Here is a 19173-nt window from a genome sequence, read left to right on the forward strand (position 1 = left end):
TCTTTTGATTGGAGCATTGAGTCCACTGACATTTAGAGTGAGTACTGAAAGATATGAATTTATTGCCATTATGTTGTTTGTAGAGTTGGAGTTTCTGTTGGTGTTCTCTGGTCCTTTCTAATCTTTGTTGCTTTTGGTATTTATATATATATATATTTTTTTTTTCATCTTTTCTCCCCTCAGAAAGTCCCCCTTAAAATTTCTTGCAGGGCTGGTTTAGTGGTCACAAACTCCTTTAATTTTTGTTTGTCTGAGAAACTTTTTATATCTACTTCTATTTTGAATGACAGCCTTGCTGGAGAAAGAATTCTTGGCTGCATATTTTTCTGATTCAGCACATTGAATATATCCTGCCACTCCTGTCTGGCCTGCCAAGTTTCTGTGGATAGGTCTGCTACAAAGCTGATCTGTCTTCCCTTGTAGGTTAGGGACTTTTTTCCTTCGCTGCTTTCATGATTCTCTCCTTGACTGAGTATTTTGTGAATTTGACTATGATATGCCTTGTTGATGGTCAGTTTTTGTTGAATCTAACAGGGGTCCTCTGTGCTTCCTGGAGTTTGATGTCTGTGTCTTTCCCCAGGTTAAGAAAGTTTTCTGCTATGATTTGCTCACATAACCCTTCTACCCCTATTTCTCTTTCTTCCTCCTCTGGGACCCCTGTGATTCTGATGTTCCTTTTTAATGAGTCACTGATTTCTCTAATTCTTTTTTTTTTTTTTTTAATTTTTTTTCAACGTTTTTTATTTATTTTTGGGACAGAGAGAGACAGAGCATGAACGGGGGAGGGGCAGAGAGAGAGGGAGACACAGAATCGGAAACAGGCTCCAGGCTCCGAGCCATCAGCCCAGAGCCTGACGCGGGGCTCGAACTCACGGACCGCGAGATCGTGACCTGGCTGAAGTCGGACACTTAACCGACTGCGCCACCCAGGCGCCCCATGATTTCTCTAATTCTTAAATCGTGCTCTTTTGCCTTAATCTCCCTCTTTTTTTCTTCTTCATTATTCTAAGTTTGTTCTCTATATTGCTCCATTCTCCATTCTGCCTCATCCATCCTTGCCGCCACTGCATCCATCCATGTTTGCAGCTCAGTTATAGCATTTTTAATTTCATTCTGGCTATTTTTTACTTCCTTTATCTCTGCAGAAAGGGATTCTAATCTATTTTCAATTCCAGCTAGTATTCTTATTGTCGTGATTCTAAATTCTGGTTCAGACATCTTGCTTGTATCTGTGTTGGTTGAATCCCTGGCTGTCATTTCTTTGTGCTCTTTCTTTTGGGGTGAATTCCTTCGTTTTGTCATTTTGAAGGGAGAAAAGGAATTAATGAGGTAGAAAAATTGAAATTAAAAAAAATTAAAATTAAAAAATATTAAAATTAAAAATTAAACACACACACACACACACACACACACACACACACACACACACAGATCAAATAGATGATGCTAGATCCTAGGTGTGTTTTGGTCGGGGTGTTGAAAGTGGTTTGACAGATTAGAGAAACAAACAAACAAAAAAAAGGGGGGGAGAGAGAAAAAAAAGGGAATCGTTTGAGAATTTGAAAAATTGAATACACTGAAGTAGACTAAAATGAGATGTATGGAGGTAAAATAGAATTTAAGAAAATATACACAAAAGTAAAGAATATAGTAGATAAAAATTAAATATTTTTAATAAAAATTAAAAATAAATATGAATTTTTCCTTTTTCTGTATTAAGAAAAAAGGAATGAAAAAGATAAAAAGAAAAAAAAGAAATTGTTTGAAAATTTGAAAAAGTGAATACACTGTAGTAGACTAAAATAAGATGATGGAAGTAAAATAGAATTTGAAAAAATTTACATAAAAGCAAAAATATAGTAATAAAAATTAAAGAAAAATATTTTAATAGAAAATGAAAGTAAAAATGAAGTTTTTCTGCATTCAAGAAAAAGAAAAACGAAAAAGAGAAAAAAGGAAAAGAAAGAAAAAAAGGAAATTGTTTAAAAATTTGAAAAGGTGAATACACTGAAGTAGACTAAAATAAAACGATGGAAGTAAAATAGAATTTGAAAAAATTTACACAAAGCTAAAAGATATAGTAATAAAAATTAATATTTTTAATAAAAATTGAAAATAAAAATGAATTTTTTCTGTATTCAAGAAAAAGTGAAAAAGAGAAAAAGAAAAAGAAAAAAAAGAAAATTGAATAAATGAACCTGCTAACAGATTGAAATAGGAATGAAATTAGTGTGTTTTCCCCTAGAAGTCAGTCTATGTAGTGCTTTATAGTCCAAAAGCTAAGCAGGCAGTGAGACTTGTGTGCTTGAAGAGCGAAGCTGGCCCAGTTGGGCGGGACTCAGTGTAACAGCTCCGCTCTCCACTAGATGGCGCTGCTAGCGTACTGGGGTGGATTGTTGCGAGGCTCGTAGGTGCGTATGCGCATGCGCGGGAGTGGTGAAAATGGCGCCCCCAGCTACCCAGTCTGTTCTCCCAGATCAGCAATCGCGCACCGGTCCTCTGTCTTCAGGGATCATCCACTCGCCGCTTTTTCACTCTCCGTGACCAGGCCCCAGGCAGTACCTCTCTCCTGACTTTCGTCTCAAATGTGGCTGTTTTCCCCGGCCCTTAACTTCAGAAGGACTGCGGCTTTGACCCCTCCTGCCCCTCTGCAGGAGGGTCTCACCAAGCAATGGCTGAATGAGAAATGGCTGAATATCGGCTGCACCCAGGAACGCTTGCTGGACCCTGCTGCTGCCAGTGCCCCGAGACTGTGGCCAGGTGCCAGAAAAAATTTGCAAGATAGTGTAGCATCAGCATTTCAGGGATTATGGAAAATCGCAACACACATCTGGCACCAGGCTTCACCCTTAACGACCTTGCCCCAGCACCAGCAAATGTGGCTGCCTTCCGGGGTCTGCTGGGACCAGGTGGCTTCAACAGTCTCTACCAAATGTCCTTCCAGCAGTGGAACCGCTTTCCCCATGTGGCCCGAGAACCTCCTGGATCCCACTCTGTTCCTGGGGATTTGCCCTTCCCACCAGAGCATCGCCAGGTATCTAGCTGCAGAGTTGCAGCCTTTGCCCTCCCCTTGTTTACAGTCTTAATGGAATTTAAACCTTGTCCTTTCTCCTTTCTCCCTTTTTAGTTTAGTCCCTGCGGCTGTTTCCAATTTTCCACTTTCTCTCCAGCTGCTTTTAGGGAGGGGTGCTTTTCCTGTATTCTCCACCCCACTCTAGTCTCCCTCCTCTCTCCGCCCGCAAAAGTGGTTCCCTATCTTTCGCAGCTTGTTGCTCCCCAAGTTCAGTTCTCCACACCATGTACCTGCTGAATTTTGTGGTTCAGTTTGTGCAGATTGTTGTGCTAATCCTCCAGTCAGTTTTCTAGGCATGTAGGATGGTTTAGTGTTGGTCTGGCTGTATTTCATGGATGCAAGACACACAAAAAACTTCCATGCTGTTCCCAGGAATGGGGAAGTTTTTTCTACACCACTTTAGAATCAGGACCTTTTCAAGGCTAGAGGATTGAGAGAGGACACAGAGAAGTTGTTGTAGTCAGGGTCTTGAGAAACTGCCTGCCTGTCGGGGATTGGCAGTTGTGGAAACACACCGTTAAAACACGATGGGAGACACGCTGTAACCCCTGCGGGGTCCACAGTGCCTACTGAAGTTCAGGCTTCACGGCCACAGCACCCTTCTAGGTGATTTCACACTTCCCTTGCCTGTGAACTTAAATTAAGGTCCAAAGAGCCCTGGGATGGTCTCCAAGAGAGTCAAGGCAGGTTATGCACTAGCTTGGAAGTACTGGAGGAAGAATGGCTTTTAAAAGTCTACTTTGTAAAGTTGTTCTTTTGAAACGCCCAAATGGCCCAGTGTGATAAGTAAGATGTGTGGTAAAGATAAGCATCTCTTGTTTGTTTTGTTTTGTCAACTACTGTGTGCAAACAACAGCAAAATTATAATCCTTATTCTCCCTTGGGGATTTTTATAACTGTGTCAGAAGGCAGATCCCTGATTTTAGGCCTGTGGTACTCCAAACTGTTTTGAGCAGTGGCATGCACGTGGAGCCTCTTTGAAGCACGTCACTCATGGGGTCCAGAGTCTGAAAAGCTGGATTTTGCCTCTGCCATTTATTGGTGTGACCCGGGGCAAGTGAGACAACTTCTGATGACAATGCACCTGCCAAACCCTAATTTGAGGGTTTTGTGAGCACTGAATGACAAAACATGCAATGTTTTCTAAGCTATAAAAGGCTATAAAATATTGTCTACATTAGGGTGACTCATTTTTCAATCACACCTCACACAAATCTGTAAATCTCTACTCCGTCACACCTTTCTCCTTTGCCTGTAATGCAGGTAGTGCAAGGTGAAGTCTTTACACAGCCAGTGGTCTTTCCTGGCCTTTGGTGTGTATGAGTTCAAATACCCATATGATTTACCCTAAAGGAAAGCAGAAGGCCCCTCCCACTTTGAGCCCCATTCAGACAGTGTTAGAATGTGCAGAGCAGGAACCCCACAAGAACTCAGGAGTGAAAAAGAATTGTTAGCATGGCAACCGGGCAGGTTTAACCAATGCTAAATTCATGATTCCATTTCACAAAATACACGGATGCCCCATTTAATTAATGAACTGGTGGCCTGCGGTGAGATCTACATAAATAATTCTTCTACATAGTACTGGGAAGAGTTTTTAAAGATCAAGCATGGTATTGATTTCTCTCTGGGTACAGTGAATTTAGAAGATTCTACCGTCCCTTACTTAGGCTTATTTGCAAGGGAACACATGCAACCTTCCAAAGCAAGTACTTGCTTTAAACCTGACCAGAATAACAGAGATGATACAAATATACAGAATGAGCTGCTCTTAATTCATTTATGCCCTGTAGGGACCCCGTCATTTGTTGAGTCCCCTCCAAATTACAAACAAGTAATTAATTTGAAATTTGGCAAAGACAAATACAGACACCTGATTTTCTCCAGAGATTCAGAGCAATCAGCCAGGTTGAGAGCACAGGGAGTGTTTCTTGTGCACTAATCAGGCCTACAACTGTTTGAAGCCATTGGGGCCTGGGATTGGCTGGTTTTAACCAGCCTTTCTGTGTCACAGAGACTGATGTGCCTGAAGCACGGGACCGTATGTTGCCGAAAAGCCAGTTAGTTAGTTAGGCTGATGCTCTTGCATACCTATAGTCTTCTGAGTCTTCTGAGATACAAAGTCCTTTAAGGATTTAACTCCTGTACCTGACATTACCAAAGACCAAACACAAACTAGTATCCACAGCTTAAGGGTATGTCTGTGTATGATTTCTCTATTACCGTCCTATCTTCTGTTCCCAGCAATGGCTTTGCCCCCATTGAATTAATGATCTGTGTCTTCAGTGTCCAGTATGGTATATTGGGAGAAGGGAAGGTGTCAGTGTATGTATATGTATATGTGTGAAAGCGCATGTGTGTAGGGGTGTGTGTGTGTGTGTGTGTGTGTGTGTGTGTGAGTGTGAGTGTGAGACAGGGGCAGAAGGAATATGAGGAAGGGGTTGGGGTTTCCGACCACCGTCTCCATCCCACACTCCAGCTGACAACCCCTGGTCATATTGACTGGTGTTAACAGGCCTGTATTAAGAGCCTGCTGTACAACCCACTGGCGACTCATTTAACTTTACGTATCTCAATTTCTTCTTCTATAAAATGTAAATTGAAAATGGCTACTACAGTGTCTCTCAGAAAGATTGGATGGGATCCTTGAAGAGTGCCTGACACATTTATAAGCCTACATATGGTACTCAATAAATTGTTACAGTCTTTTCCAAAATTAGGGTTTTTTTCCTGACTGTAGAAATAAAAATCATATAGATATGAGACACTACAGAAAACTAGAAAACAAAGAATAACTAATCACCCAGAGATAACTCCTGTTAACATCGTGATGTGTATTCTTCCAGTCTCTGTTCTACCCATTTTTATACAGATAATACCATACAGAATACATAACTAGCAGAGTAATAGCTATTATTTTTTGAGCACTTAAAATATGCCAGGAATTGAACTACATGCTTTACATATGTCATTTTATTAATCTTTATAATCCCATTCAGTAGATATTATTGTTTCCACTTTAGAGGGTTATTATCATCTCAAGGAGGGGGTGTGTGCTTAGCCTGGCTCTCTAGTGTGAAATTGAAATACTTTCTTGTGTTAACCTTTTGCTCAACAGCCAAAATAAACAGATACTAATGGAAGTAAATGCATGTGCTTGCTCTTGGCTTTTCCCTCCCAGAAGCCTCTTAGCTGAAATGGTGCCCTTACCTTGAGTATGCACATAGTATTCCTGGGTGTGTGAATGATGACATTAGTTTATCCCTCTACCTGACTACTCTTAACTACCTTGTAACTCTTCCATCTACAGAATAAGTGATCCTGTTTACAAATGCATTCTAATTTTCAGGATGAGCTCTTAGCAAAAAAAAAAAAAAAAAAAAAAAAAAAAAAAAAAAAATCTTATGAATCTGGCCAACGGACTTTCTAGTTGGTGTGTTCTAATTGCTTGGAATTGTGATAAAGCCTTGGGGAATACCTTGGGATTCTCCACTTGAAATTTTCTGCCCTCTTCACCTGACTTCTAGTTCATTATAGAACTTTGAGCTGTGTAATGGCACTATGGGGGCAGAAGTTACGGTGGCAGCAGGGTGGTTTATTATTATTATTATTGTTATTGTTATTATTCAAGAATGCTGGATTAACCCCCTACCCCTACTATAGTGAGGTTCCCTGAGGGTATATACCTCTGGGGTGAGAGCAAATGAGAAATAGGCATGCCACTTTATTGTTAACCAGGGGCCCTTACCTCCCAGTGCAGTGAAACCATAAATATGCTGGTGCATGTGACTTAGGCTAAAAGTATGGGTGGAACTTCTGACTCCTTCTAAACCCAAATCTGACCAACAGGGCTTTTTACAGTTCAAAGGGATGAATATATTGCCAGGCTCCCATTTATGTAGTGCTTAAAATGTGCCAGGCACTTGATATCTATTAACTCATTTCATCCTGGCAATCGTCCTATTAAGGTAGAAAGTATTGTCCTCATTTTAAAACGAGGAAAATGAGGCACCTGGAGAGAACAAGATGGCTATTATTCTCAACAAAAGAGAGTTTCTGGGTGGCATGCCCCTGCCCACTGGTAAATATGGCCTAACCAGTGTCCTGACTTAATCAGAAGAAAACCAAAGTGAGGGTCACAGGAGCTCAGGGTAAACTCCTCCTCCCACTGCACCTGCTGGAATTACTAAGGCAAAGTCATTCTCACAAGTCAACTGCAGCTGACATGCTCATACAGGTGGCTGCTCTTTGCTAGGATGAGGGCTCATCCCAGCTAGAACCCAAGAGGCAGCCAGAGCCAGCTTCTGCAACATAAAATGGCTTCAGACACCACCCACTTCCTTTCCCACTGTCTGGCCCCCCTCTCCTGGCCCCATTTTGCCCACCAGGCATCTGGCCTCAGCCCCATTCTGAAGGTGAAGTCCTCTAAGGTGAAGTCACCAGGCTTTGGAGCCACACACACAGCTGGCTAAGGACTGTCATTAACTAGTCCTCCGTGGCCTTGGGCAAGTTAACCTCCATTTCCTCTTGCTTAGAGGAGAGATAATACCTCCTGTCAGAGGGCTTAAGGGATGGCTGTACCTAAAGGTCTTTGCTACTGACATGTTGCTTGCCTGCTGTATGCCAGCTGCCCTTACAAGACACTTGTGCTCTAATGGGGATCTCCTGAATACAAAGGCTATAAGGAACCTGATGCTGCTGTGGCAGAATTCCAGGGATACCATCAGGGTGATATTGGGGGCAGAGAGTTGTCCCCAGGGCTCTGTGATTCACTCAGGCAAGGGGATAGCACTCTTCCATTCATGTGGTGTTAAAGGTTACCCACAGTCTAATGAAAAAGGGGCAGAGCTGGGACACAGAAAGCTACTCCAGAGGACTGTCTAAAGATATAGACAGATATATCAAAATGTTTTGAAAAATAATTAAATGGTATTTCATGCAAACATTTCATAAAATTTTACATACTATAAACATAGTGGTACAGGCCACTTCCAAATGGGATGGCTTGCTCAATAGTATTTTATGCAGGATGGGAGCAGAGGGGCACCTGGGTGGCTCAGTCAGTTAAGCATCTGACTTCAGCTCAGGTCATGATCTCGCATTTTGTGGGATCAAGCCCTGCATAGGCTCTGTGCTGACAGCTTGGAGCCTGTAGCCTGCTTCAGATTCTGTCTCTTTCCCTCTCTGCTCCTCCCCCACTGGTGCTCTATCTCTGTCTCTGTCTCTCTCTCTCTCTCTCTTTCTCAAAAATAAGTAAAACATTAAAAAATTTTTTGTTTCAATATAGGACGGGAACAGAGAAGAAAGGTTAGGTCAAACCCCATTGTCTTGGCACGAGAAAATGGCTTGGGAGAGTAGCTTCCCAAACTATTATTTTGTGAAGAATCGCCTGGTGATTTTCTTAAAATGCAAGACTGATTCAGTTGGTCAGGGATTGTACCTGCAACTGCCTTTCTAACATGCTCCCGAATGGTGCCTGTGCTGCTGGTCTATGAACCACACTCTTGAGAATCCATGTGGAAGACAAAACTACCTCTCAGTTCTGCACTGATTTGGGTCCAGAGGATCAATTACTGCCAGCTCCTGCTCAGATACACATTGTCTCTGTTTGTACCTGAATGGGTTCCTAAATTGTCTTTTCTGTCATCAAGACTGACCTGAAAATGCCCACAATTAGAAAAATCACCTCTTTTCACACAGACCCAACCAGAAATTGCTCCAGGGAGCCAAGCTCTAACTGAACCCTAGGCTGCCTCCTCAAGCTCGCCCTCTGCTGGTAGATACAGGTCATTTTCTTCCAAACCCAGCCTTTCAACGTTGCTCAAATGCTCATTTTTGTTTTCCAATTAATACAGGCAGAAAAGTTGCATGAACATATTCCGCAGGTTTATTTCACTCTTCTAGATTTTGGAGAATTTTTTCCTTGTATTTTAAAGGACATCCTATAGAGGGGGCAGATAAATGTCTGCTCAACACTTACTAGCAACTTACCATTCAATGTTGCCTAAAAGTCCTCCTCCACCCTTTGTTCCCATCCATCCCAGGCACTTCCCACAGGGGTAGTGGCAAACCTTTGTTTACTCACAACCCGACCACTGCAAGATTGGAAGAGGGAGCAAGTTTCTTTTGATCCAAGGTTGGGTTGGTAGTGGAGGCAACATAGACATGAAGACATCAGGAGCCAAAGAACATTTAAGAGAAGGATAGGAAGATTGGGAGATTAGTGCTGCTGATCATATCATTATCATTGACTCACTAAAACATTTCTTCATCACCTCCCTACTATATGCAAGACTTATGACCAGGAGCCAAGCACCTGCTAACCCTGCACAAAGAGACTGTAGCCTCATAGGAGAAATAAACATCATAGCTAATACTTATGGAGTACCATATGCCAAGCAACACACTTACATTATTTTATTTTATTTTATTTTATTTTATTTTATTTTATTTAACCCTCACAGCAATTCTGTGATCATCCTCATTGCACAAATGAGAAAAGTAGGGTGCGGAGAAGTTGAGTGATACTTCCGGTTAATGATGAAGTCAAGTAGCTTAAAATTCAATCTGTTATCTTCTCTAGGAGTGTTCTGGGGTTCGATGGGCTTGGCTGGGGTTCGATGGGGTTCTCACTTGAAGCCCTTCACACAGTTGACTTTATACAGTCAGATAATGGCTAAGGCCGGTATATATACCTACAGCCAGGGCTGGGATGTCTAAAACAGTCTAGAGTTGGCTGGGTATCTCTGTTCACAAGGCCTCTCCACGTGGCTAGCTTGGGCTTCCTCATGGCTTAGCAATCAGAATAGTTGGACATCTTAGACGATAGTCAACCAGGCAAGAACTGCAAGATTTCTTAGGATCTTGCTTCTAAAAGCATATGGTATCATTTCCATTGTATTCTGTTGGTCCAAATTGTTACAGGTCAGGCCAGAGTCAGGAAGTGGAGTTATGGGCTCTATGTCTCTGTGAGGGAAGAGCTCAAAGTACATCAAGAGAAGGAATTGGTGAAGACTACCTTAGAGACAAGTCACCACACCAGGATTTGACCCTAAACAACCTGACTCCAACCTTTGTGTATTCAACCATTATGTTCTACTGACTTCACATAAAACAGACACAGTCATACCATGCTCCTGGTGGTTGTGTAAGATAGAATGGGGTACAAAGGAGGAAGTGATTAGCTCTGCCTCAGTAGGTCAGGGAAGGCTTCCCAAAGGAAACTCCCCTTAGTGTGGAGGACAGATTACAACTGCATTGGGTAGCATTCTATATGATCCCTATATTCTATGAGGTGACAAAAGCTGAGGTCAAGAGACAGCTCAGAGGCAGCATGTGGAAAGCCACTGACCTGAAAAAGAGGAGCCATGAAGTCTGGTCCCAGCTCTGCCCCATTGTAGTTCTGGGACCTTGAGAGGAACCAGTAGACCAGGAAGGGAAAGAAATAGGGGTCTCAGGCCTTTCCAGAATATCACAGAGTGGAATTTCTGACTATGTTATGCTTCCCCCCCGCCCCAGATTGGAGACCCACACCTGGTGATCTGTATGGACTGCTCAGCAGACACCATGACCAACCGCCTTCTCCAGAGGAACCAGAGCAGCCCTCTGGTGGAAAACAACACCACCACCATTGCCAAGCGCCTTGAAACCTACTACCGAGCATCCATCCCTGTGATTGCCTACTATGAGATGAAAACACAGCTACATAAGGTGAAACATTTCACTTCTTTTCTCCAAAATGAGCCAGTTACCCCTCCCCCTTTTTCTTTTTTCAAGAAAAGAAAAAAATGGTAAATTTTGGTCAAGGGATCTGGGAATTAGAGCTGCATACAGCTGCACCATTTGAGCCAAAATATCTACTCTCTTCACGTTTGTATAAAGCAAAGTTAATTATCTGTCATAATACAGACCATAAAAAGTTGGTCATACAGTTCTCACAGATGCCATTAAATTTGCTAAGAACAACTCCTTTTTCCAGTATAGAGCAAGGGAAGGAGGGAGGCATGGATGAGGCATAAAGTTCTGTCTTCTAGACCTCAGCTGAATAGATGGCCCAAAAGGCCTCTTCTAGATTTAAGATGCAGTGACTTTGAATCTCCAGATTTTTACACGGTTCATAATTGGCACTTGGAATTCTTGCAATAACTGTTATTGAGAAAAGCAGCATTTGGGGCCAAGAGGGCAGGTAGTTTGGTACAACAGTGAAAATACTGTGGGGAAATGTGGATAGTGTCAACCTAATGATCACAGGTGATAATCCCTGGTGAATCACCATTAATTTCATGAATTTGGGAAAACTACCCAGTCCCCCTTCATCCACTCATCTAAAAAACATGTCTGAAGCACTCCTGTGGGCCATCCATTGCCCTAGGGGTTTGGATACAGAAAATAGATGCAGTTCTTGCCTGCTAGAGCTTCAGGTTTTAGTAGGGGAGATAGACAAACCTCTGATCACAATATAGGGTCAAAGTGAGCACATAGTGAGTTCCAGGGGCCCTTGAAATCAGTCTAAAGGGACAGGAAGGGCATCAAGGAAGGTCACTGGAGAACTAAGAGGGGTGATGTGAAAGGAGCAGGGCACCCCACATGGAAGGAGCCCCAAGTGAAAAAGGTCAGGAGGAACAAGGAACTCAGCTTGGCTGTGACACAAAGTGCCAAGGAAAAGAGGAATAAGAGATGGAGATGGAGAGAGAAGCATGGACCAGATCAGGATGACCCTCATGCGGAGGCAAGTAACTGTCCTGTTGTTGATGGGACAGGGGCAGACACAATCAGGGGTTGAGACAGAATGTTCAGTCCATCACCCTTGTGGAGAACCGATCCTGAGAAGGTAGGGCCAGGAGACCACTGGGAGGGTGGGACCCAAAGCACAATAGAGAAAGTGGACACCTACTTTCTGCTATTCACAGGAAGTTAGTAGGAGACATCAGTCATAAATAACACACTTGTCTCTGAAGCAGCTACATCAATTCTTTGGCAGAAACCATTGCTCATGAATCTCATCTTCTAAACCTGTTAATGGTCATTTTCCAGAATCCTAGGAACTTATCCCTGGGTGTAGAAGTCTGAAAGGTGCCCCTTGATGTAACTCAGGGATACCAAATACATGGCATGAGAGCCACCATCCCCAGCTTCCATAACCAAGGCAGACATTGCTAATCCACCCTTTCCTGCAGGACCCAGATGTGGCCTCTGAATGTTTGTTAGCACAGCACTCAGGCTGCTACTACCAATTAATAGGACTTGATATGCAAGATGAAATCTATTTGCCCTGCTTTGTGTAACCTCTGGTTGCCACATAAAAACAAACAAACAAAAAACTTACATTAAAAAAAAACAAGCAGGGGCGCCTGGGTGGCGCAGTCGGTTAAGCGTCCGACTTCAGCCAGGTCACGATCTCGCGGTCCGTGAGTTCGAGCCCCGCGTCGGGCTCTGGGCTGATGGCTCAGAGCCTGGAGCCTGTTTCCGATTCTGTGTCTCCCTCTCTCTCTGCCCCTCCCCCGTTCATGCTCTGTCTCTCTCTGTCCCAAAAATAAATAAACGTTGAAAAAAAAAATTAAAAAAATAAAATAAAATAAAAAAAAAACAAGCAAAAAAAAAAAAAAAGTACATTATGTAAGAACAGAGTCTTAAGAATTCAGTGTTGCAAAAGCCTTTACAAGATTAGTGATTTCCACCCTTTGTGCAGCCTGGAACACATAAGAAAATTATCCAGATAGAAGAGAATTTCTTCCATTTTCGATGTGTACAGGTGAAAAAATCCCTAAGTAATTGAGAGCTTAACCACTGGCAGAGTCAGAAAATCTCTTTTCTCCCCCTCGTGTATCATTCCAACCTAAATTCTACACACTCACAAATGATTGGGACGTGGATACAGGACTAACTGAGTTCTCAGATAAATCTGAGTTCTGGATTCCTCCCCAGAAATATCTAAGTGGAAAATGAAGTTTCCAGTTCCATTGGAATCATCTCATCAGCTTTCCATGCATTTTGGAGACACTGGCAGCTGGGTCTGCAGTGAGGTGACATTTATGATCCGCTTAGCAAATATTTAAGACTGACTCCAGAGCAGTGTGGCTCCAGCCCACAGGACTCCCAGGGGGCCTCTCAGAGGAAGTGCTTTGTGCCTTTGTGCCACTGCCTCTGCCCAACTGGATGAAGGAGCTCCATCCCCAACTTTGTGGGGTTGGGGGGCACAGCAAGGGTTCTGGGTGCAGGGAAGTGAGACTTGTTTGCGGATGCCTGTGGGGTTTGCCAGCGGTGGGGCTACCTGGGGACTGGAGGAGAAGCAGGGGAAGGGGACAAGCTTGGAGAAGAGGAAACCTCTGTCCCTTCGTGCTCTCTGGGCTCTTGGCTCCTGTCCCGGCTTCTTTTTTTGTTGTTTTTTTTTTTAATTTTCTTTTTTATTTTTTAAAATGTATATCCAACTTAGCATATAGTGAAACAATGATTTCAGAAGTAAATTCCTTAATGCCCCTTACCTATTTAGCTCCCACAATCCCTCCAGCAACGCTCTGTTTGTTTTCTATATTTAAGGGTCTCTTCTGTTTTGTCCCTCTCCCTGTTTTTATATTATTTTTGTTTCCCTTCCCTTATGTTCATTTGTTTCTCTCTTAAAGTCCTCAGATGAGTGAAGTCATATGATTCTTGTCTTTCTCTGACTAATTGCCCTTAGCATAATTCCCTCCAGTTCCATCCACATAGTTGCAAATGGAAAGATTTCATTCTTTTTGATTGCCAAGTAGAAATCCACTGTATATATATATACCACATCGTCTTTATCCATTTATCCATCGATGGACATTTGGGCTCTTTCCATACTTTGGCTATTGTTGATAGTGCTGCTATAAACATGGGGGTGTATGTGTCCCTTCAAAACAGCACACCTATATCCCGTGGATAAATGCCTAGTAGTGCAATTGCTGGGTCGTAGGGTAGTTCTATTTTTAGTATTTTGAGGAACCTCCATACTGTTTTCCAGAGTGGCTGCAGCAGCTTGCATTCCCACCAATAATGCAAAAGAGATCCTTTTTCTCCACATCCTTGCCAACATCTGTTGTTGCCTGAGTTGTTCATGTTAGCCATTCTGACAGGTGTAAGGCGGTTATCTCATTGTGGCTTTGAGTTGCATTTCCCTGATGATGAGTGACGTTGAGCATTTTTTCATGTGTTGGTTGGCCATCTGGATGTCTTCTTTGGAGAAGTGTCTATTCATGCCTTTTGCCCATTTCTTCACTGGATTATTTGATTTTTGGGTGTTGAGTTTGAGAAGTTCTTTCTAGATTTTGGATACTACCCCTTTATCTGATATGTCATTTGCAAATAACTTCTCCCATTCTGTCAGTTGCCTTTTAGTTTTGCTGATTGTTTCCTTCGCTGTGCAGAAGCTTTTTATTTTGATGAAGTCCCAATAGTTCATTTTTGCTTTTGTTTCCCTTGCCTCTGGAGACGTGTTGAGTAAGAAGTTGCTGCAGCCAAGGTCAAAGAGGTTGTTGCCTGCTTTCTCCTCAAGGATTTTGATGGCTTCCTGTCTTACATTTAGGTCTTTCATCCATTTTGAGCTTATTTTTGTATATGGTGTAAGAAAGTGGTCCACGTTCATTCTTCTGCATGTCACCGTCCAGTTTTCCCAGCACCACTTGCTGAAGAGACTGTCTTTATTCCATTGGATATTCTTTCCTGCTTTGTCAAAGATTAGTTGGCCATACATTCGTGGGTCCATCTCTGGGTTCTTTTTTCTGTTCCATTGATCTGAGTGTCTGTTCTTGTGCCAGTACCATACTGTCTTGATGATTACAACTTTATAGTATAGCTTGAAGTCTGGGATTGTGATGCCTCCTGCTTTGGTTTTCTTTTTCAAGATCGCATTGGCTATTCAGGGTCTTGTCTGGTTCCATACAAATTTTAGGATTATTTGCTCTAGCTCTGTGAAGAATGCTGGTGTTACTTTGATAGGGATTGCATTGAATATGTAGATTGCTTTGGGTAGTATCGGCATTTTAACAATATTTGCTCTTCCTATCCAGGAGCATGGAATCTTTTTCCATTTTTTTGTTTCTTCTTCAATTTCTTTCATAAGCTTTCTATAGTTTTCAGCATATAAATTTTCACCTCTTTGATTAGATTTATTCCTAGTTATTTTATGGTTTTTGTTGGAACTATAAATGGGATCAATTCCTTGATTTCTCTGTCACTTCATTGTTGGTGTATAGGAATGCAATCGATTTCTGTGTGTTGATTTTATATCCTGCAACTTTGTTGAATTCATGGATCAATTCTAGCAGTTTTTTGGTGGAATCTTGTGGGTTTTCCATATAGAGTATCATGTCATCTGCAAAGAGTGAAAGTTTGACCTCCTCCTGGCCGATTTGGATGCCTTTTATTTCTTTGTGTTGTCTGATTGCAGAGGCTAAGACTTCCAATACTATGTTGAATAACAGTGGTGAGAGTGGACATCCCTGTCTTGTTCCTGACCTTAGGGGGAAGGCTCTCAGTTTTTCCCCATTGAGTATGATATTAGTGTTGGGTCATTCATATATGGCTTTTATGATCTCGAGGTATCCTCCTTCTACCCCTAGTTTCTTGAGGATTTTTATCAAGAAAGGATACTGCATTTTGTCAAATGCTTTCTCTGCATCTATTGAGAGGATCATATGGTTCTTGTCCTTTCTTTTATTGATGTGATGAATCACATTAATTGTTTTGTGGATATCGAACCAGCCCTGCATCCCAGGTATAAATCCCGCTTGGTCGTGGTGAATAATTTTTTTAATGTATTGTTGGATCCGGTTGGCTAATATCTTGTTGAGGATTTTTGCATCCATTTTCATCAGGGAAATTGGTCTATAGTTCTCTGCCCTGGCATCTTGCAACAGCTTCATCTCCCCCTGGATTCTAAGTGACAGTTTGATGTTCTTTGGATTGTTAGCACCTCCTCCCCATCTCGTTGGTTTATTGAGCCCAAGGCAGGGTCGCATACCATCCAGGTGGGTTCTTGGATCATTTAAGGAGTTTTCTTAAAATTTAGGTAGGAGTGGTGAATGCACTTCTAGATGCAAGCAAGACAAATCAGTAGTTCAGTGAAATTTACTTAGGAATTAGAGACACGTCATGGGCCAGCCCAGAAATAGACCACCCTGCACAAGCACTTCCTTCAGGCCTCCGTGTTGCCCAGTTACCCATCGGCTGACACCCCTGCCTAACGACGGTCAGCTCTTTTGGCCGCCAGCTAGCTGAAAAAAGTGCAATGCAATTTCACACAAAGGTACCCAAAAAGTAAAGGGGAATTTGCACAGCCACTGCCTTACTATTTATGCCTTTATTATGCCATCATTATACAACACAGTTAGAACTCCTTAGAACATAAACCAGGGGATAGAGGCATACGTGATACAGATGGATCCCCTGACTTTCCAAGTGTTTTCCCTGTCTCATAAAGGCAGCCCTGCTCTGCATCTGAGAAACAGAGCTTTTCTTCATCCACTCTCTTCTCCCTGTGCTCAGGGCAGACATCATTAATCAACCGTGGCACTGCTTTCCTATGAGTCTGGACAGCTGCCATAGAAACTGTCCCAACACAGCAGTAGGATAGCCACGCCCACTCACTAGAATTAACCCCTAAAAGGAAGCGTTTATTTTGTCTTGAGTGAGAGGATTCATTATTTAAGAAGAAAGAAAATAAGGAAGGAAGAAAGAAAGGAGGGAAGGAAAGAAGGAAGGAAGGAAGGAAGGAAGGAAGGAAGGAAGGAAGGAAGGAAGGAAGGAAAGCAGGCAGGCAGTAAGGAATAAAAACTGAAATATAGCAATTTAGGGTAAAAAGCACAGCAACTGGCCAAAGACCTTTGGTGGAGAAAATACTGCCCTGGACCTCAGAAAGCCTGATGTGTTGTGTGAAGGAGCTTTGTGATTTGTGTGAGTGATTTCACTGTGTAACCTCTCCCTTTTTCATCCTAAACTAAGATGGATGGACAGAATAGGACCTCCTGGACTCCTCCAGGCCTATCACCTTATATTCTCTCTATATAAGAAGATTATAGATTTTTGTTCTTTTTTTTTTTATTTGAGAGAAAGAGTGTGCACACAAGGCAGGGAGAGGGGCAGAGACAATGGCAGAGGGAGGGAGGGAGGGAGAGAGGGAGAGAGAGAAAGAGAAAGAGAGAATTTTAAGCAGGCTCCATGCTTAGCCAGAGCCCAGCTCAGGGCTTAATCCCATGACCTTAACCCAGGGCTTAATCATGACATGAGCTGAAATCACAAGTTGGACACTCAATTGACTGAGCCACCCAGGCGCCCCTATATTATTTTCTAATCATAAAAGTAATACAAACTTATTTTAGAAAATATAAAAACTAGGTAGAGCCACCACTCAGAGGCAAACATTATAGAGTATTTCCTCCAAAACTGTATTTATTTATTTGTTTGTTTGTTTATTTATTTATTTATTTATTTATTTATTTATTTATTTATTTTTGAGACAGAGAGAGACAGAGCATGAATGGGGGAGGGTCAGAGAGAGGGAGACACAGAATCTGAAACAGGCTCCAGGCTCTGAGCTGTCAGCACAGAGCCCGATGCAGGCCTCAAACTCATGGACCGCAAGATCATGACCTGAGCTGAAGTCGGACGCTTAACCGACTGAGCCACCCAGGTGTCTCTGTTTCCTCCAAATCTTACTGCTATGAATTTTTAAAACATGATTGTAGCTGTAGATCTATCGATTAGGGCTCCTTGCTTGTAGATAAGAGCCACCAACTCCAGCCTGACCCAAAACACAAAACTTGATGATAAGCTATGCAGTCCACAGCTGAAACACAGCAGGCCCAAGAAGGCTGTGGGACCAGGTCTCTCTTGCTTTTCACACATGCCTTCTTCTCTCGTCATCCGGATTTTTCTTTCTTTGGCTCAGAAGCCAGAATATGGCCACCCTACAAGCGCTACATCCACATGTGAGCACAACAGCTCCAAATTCAAGCAGAAATGTTGTGAATTGCTTTTCTTTGCTCACAGCCTTCTCCCTGCTCCTCTCTGGCCAGGCAGGTGTGGTCATTTGTTGTGTGATACTTTGTTGAGTGCGCACTGCATGTCAGATACTGTTCTCGGTGCTGGGGACACAGCAATAACAAAGATAAACCCCTCACTGAAAAGGTAAAAATGGCACATAAGAAAGTAAAATAATTGCTGATAGGATCATCTCTATGCATAAAACAAAACAGACTAAGGTGTTGGGGGTGAGTATTTTAGGTGGGTGTGTTGGGAAAGTCTCCGAGGAGGTAGCATTTGCATTAAAACCTGACCCATATACACACACATGGCTGCCTGGGACTCCTCCCTGGGAACTGGGTGGGGGATAAGGTATTCCCAGAAGAGAAGGGCTTGTTGTGAGCTGGGAGAAACGCCAGAAATAGCTACCTCCAGTGGCATATGCAGAATTGTATAAACTGATATTTCAAACTTCTCTTTTTGCTAACTATAAAAGTAACAGCTACTTTTAAAAAAGAAATACACTTTAAAATCTAGGAGTATAAAGATAAGAATTCTTCCGTCCAAAGATAACCTAAGGAACATTTTGATATATTTCTTACATTTGTTTTTCTCCACTTGTTTCATACTTTTTCTTCATGGTATAATCAGCCCAGAAACACCCCAGGCCATAGATGAAGAGGGCATGATAACATGATAACTGTCCCTGGGCTATTTATTAGTCTTAATTAAAAAAAAAAAAAAAAAAAAAAAAAAAAAAAAAAAAAAAAAAGGAGGGGCCGCCTGTGTGGCTCAGTCAGTTAAGCGTCTGACTCAATCTCTGCTCGGGTCATGATCTCACCATTCGTGGGATCAGCCCTGTGTCCGGTTCCTCACTGACAGTGAGGAGCCTGCTTGGGATTCTGTCCCCCTCTCTCACTGCCCCTGTGCCACTCCCTCTCTCTCTCAAAATAAATAAATAAATAAACTTAAAAAAAGAAAAAAAAAGAGGCCAGTGACTCATCATACATGCAGTTTTACAGATGCAGGAAATCGAGTTCCTTGGCAACTCTCTCTGCTTTTATAGAGAAGAAATTAAGTTTCTTGTTGGGCAATTTTTCTGCTCCAGTGTCCCAACTTCA

The 19173-nt window shown here is 42.4% G+C and overlaps 1 protein-coding gene across 4 annotated transcripts in view; it reads left to right on the forward strand.

The window, feature by feature from the left end:
• AK5 (adenylate kinase 5) overlaps positions 1-19173 on the forward strand; it is a 262870-nt gene that overhangs the window by 229920 nt on the left and 13777 nt on the right. For all 4 annotated transcript variants that reach the window (XM_040470696.1, XM_040470694.1, XM_040470695.1 and 1 more), the window contains one exon: positions 10592-10783. In XM_040470696.1, coding sequence (XP_040326630.1) covers positions 10592-10783 — 192 coding nt within the window. The remainder of the gene's footprint in view (positions 1-10591; positions 10784-19173) is intronic.

This window comes from Herpailurus yagouaroundi, unplaced genomic scaffold, assembly GCF_014898765.1.
Source record: "Herpailurus yagouaroundi ecotype Mexico unplaced genomic scaffold, PumYag 77, whole genome shotgun sequence".
NCBI lineage: Eukaryota > Metazoa > Chordata > Mammalia > Carnivora > Felidae > Herpailurus > Herpailurus yagouaroundi.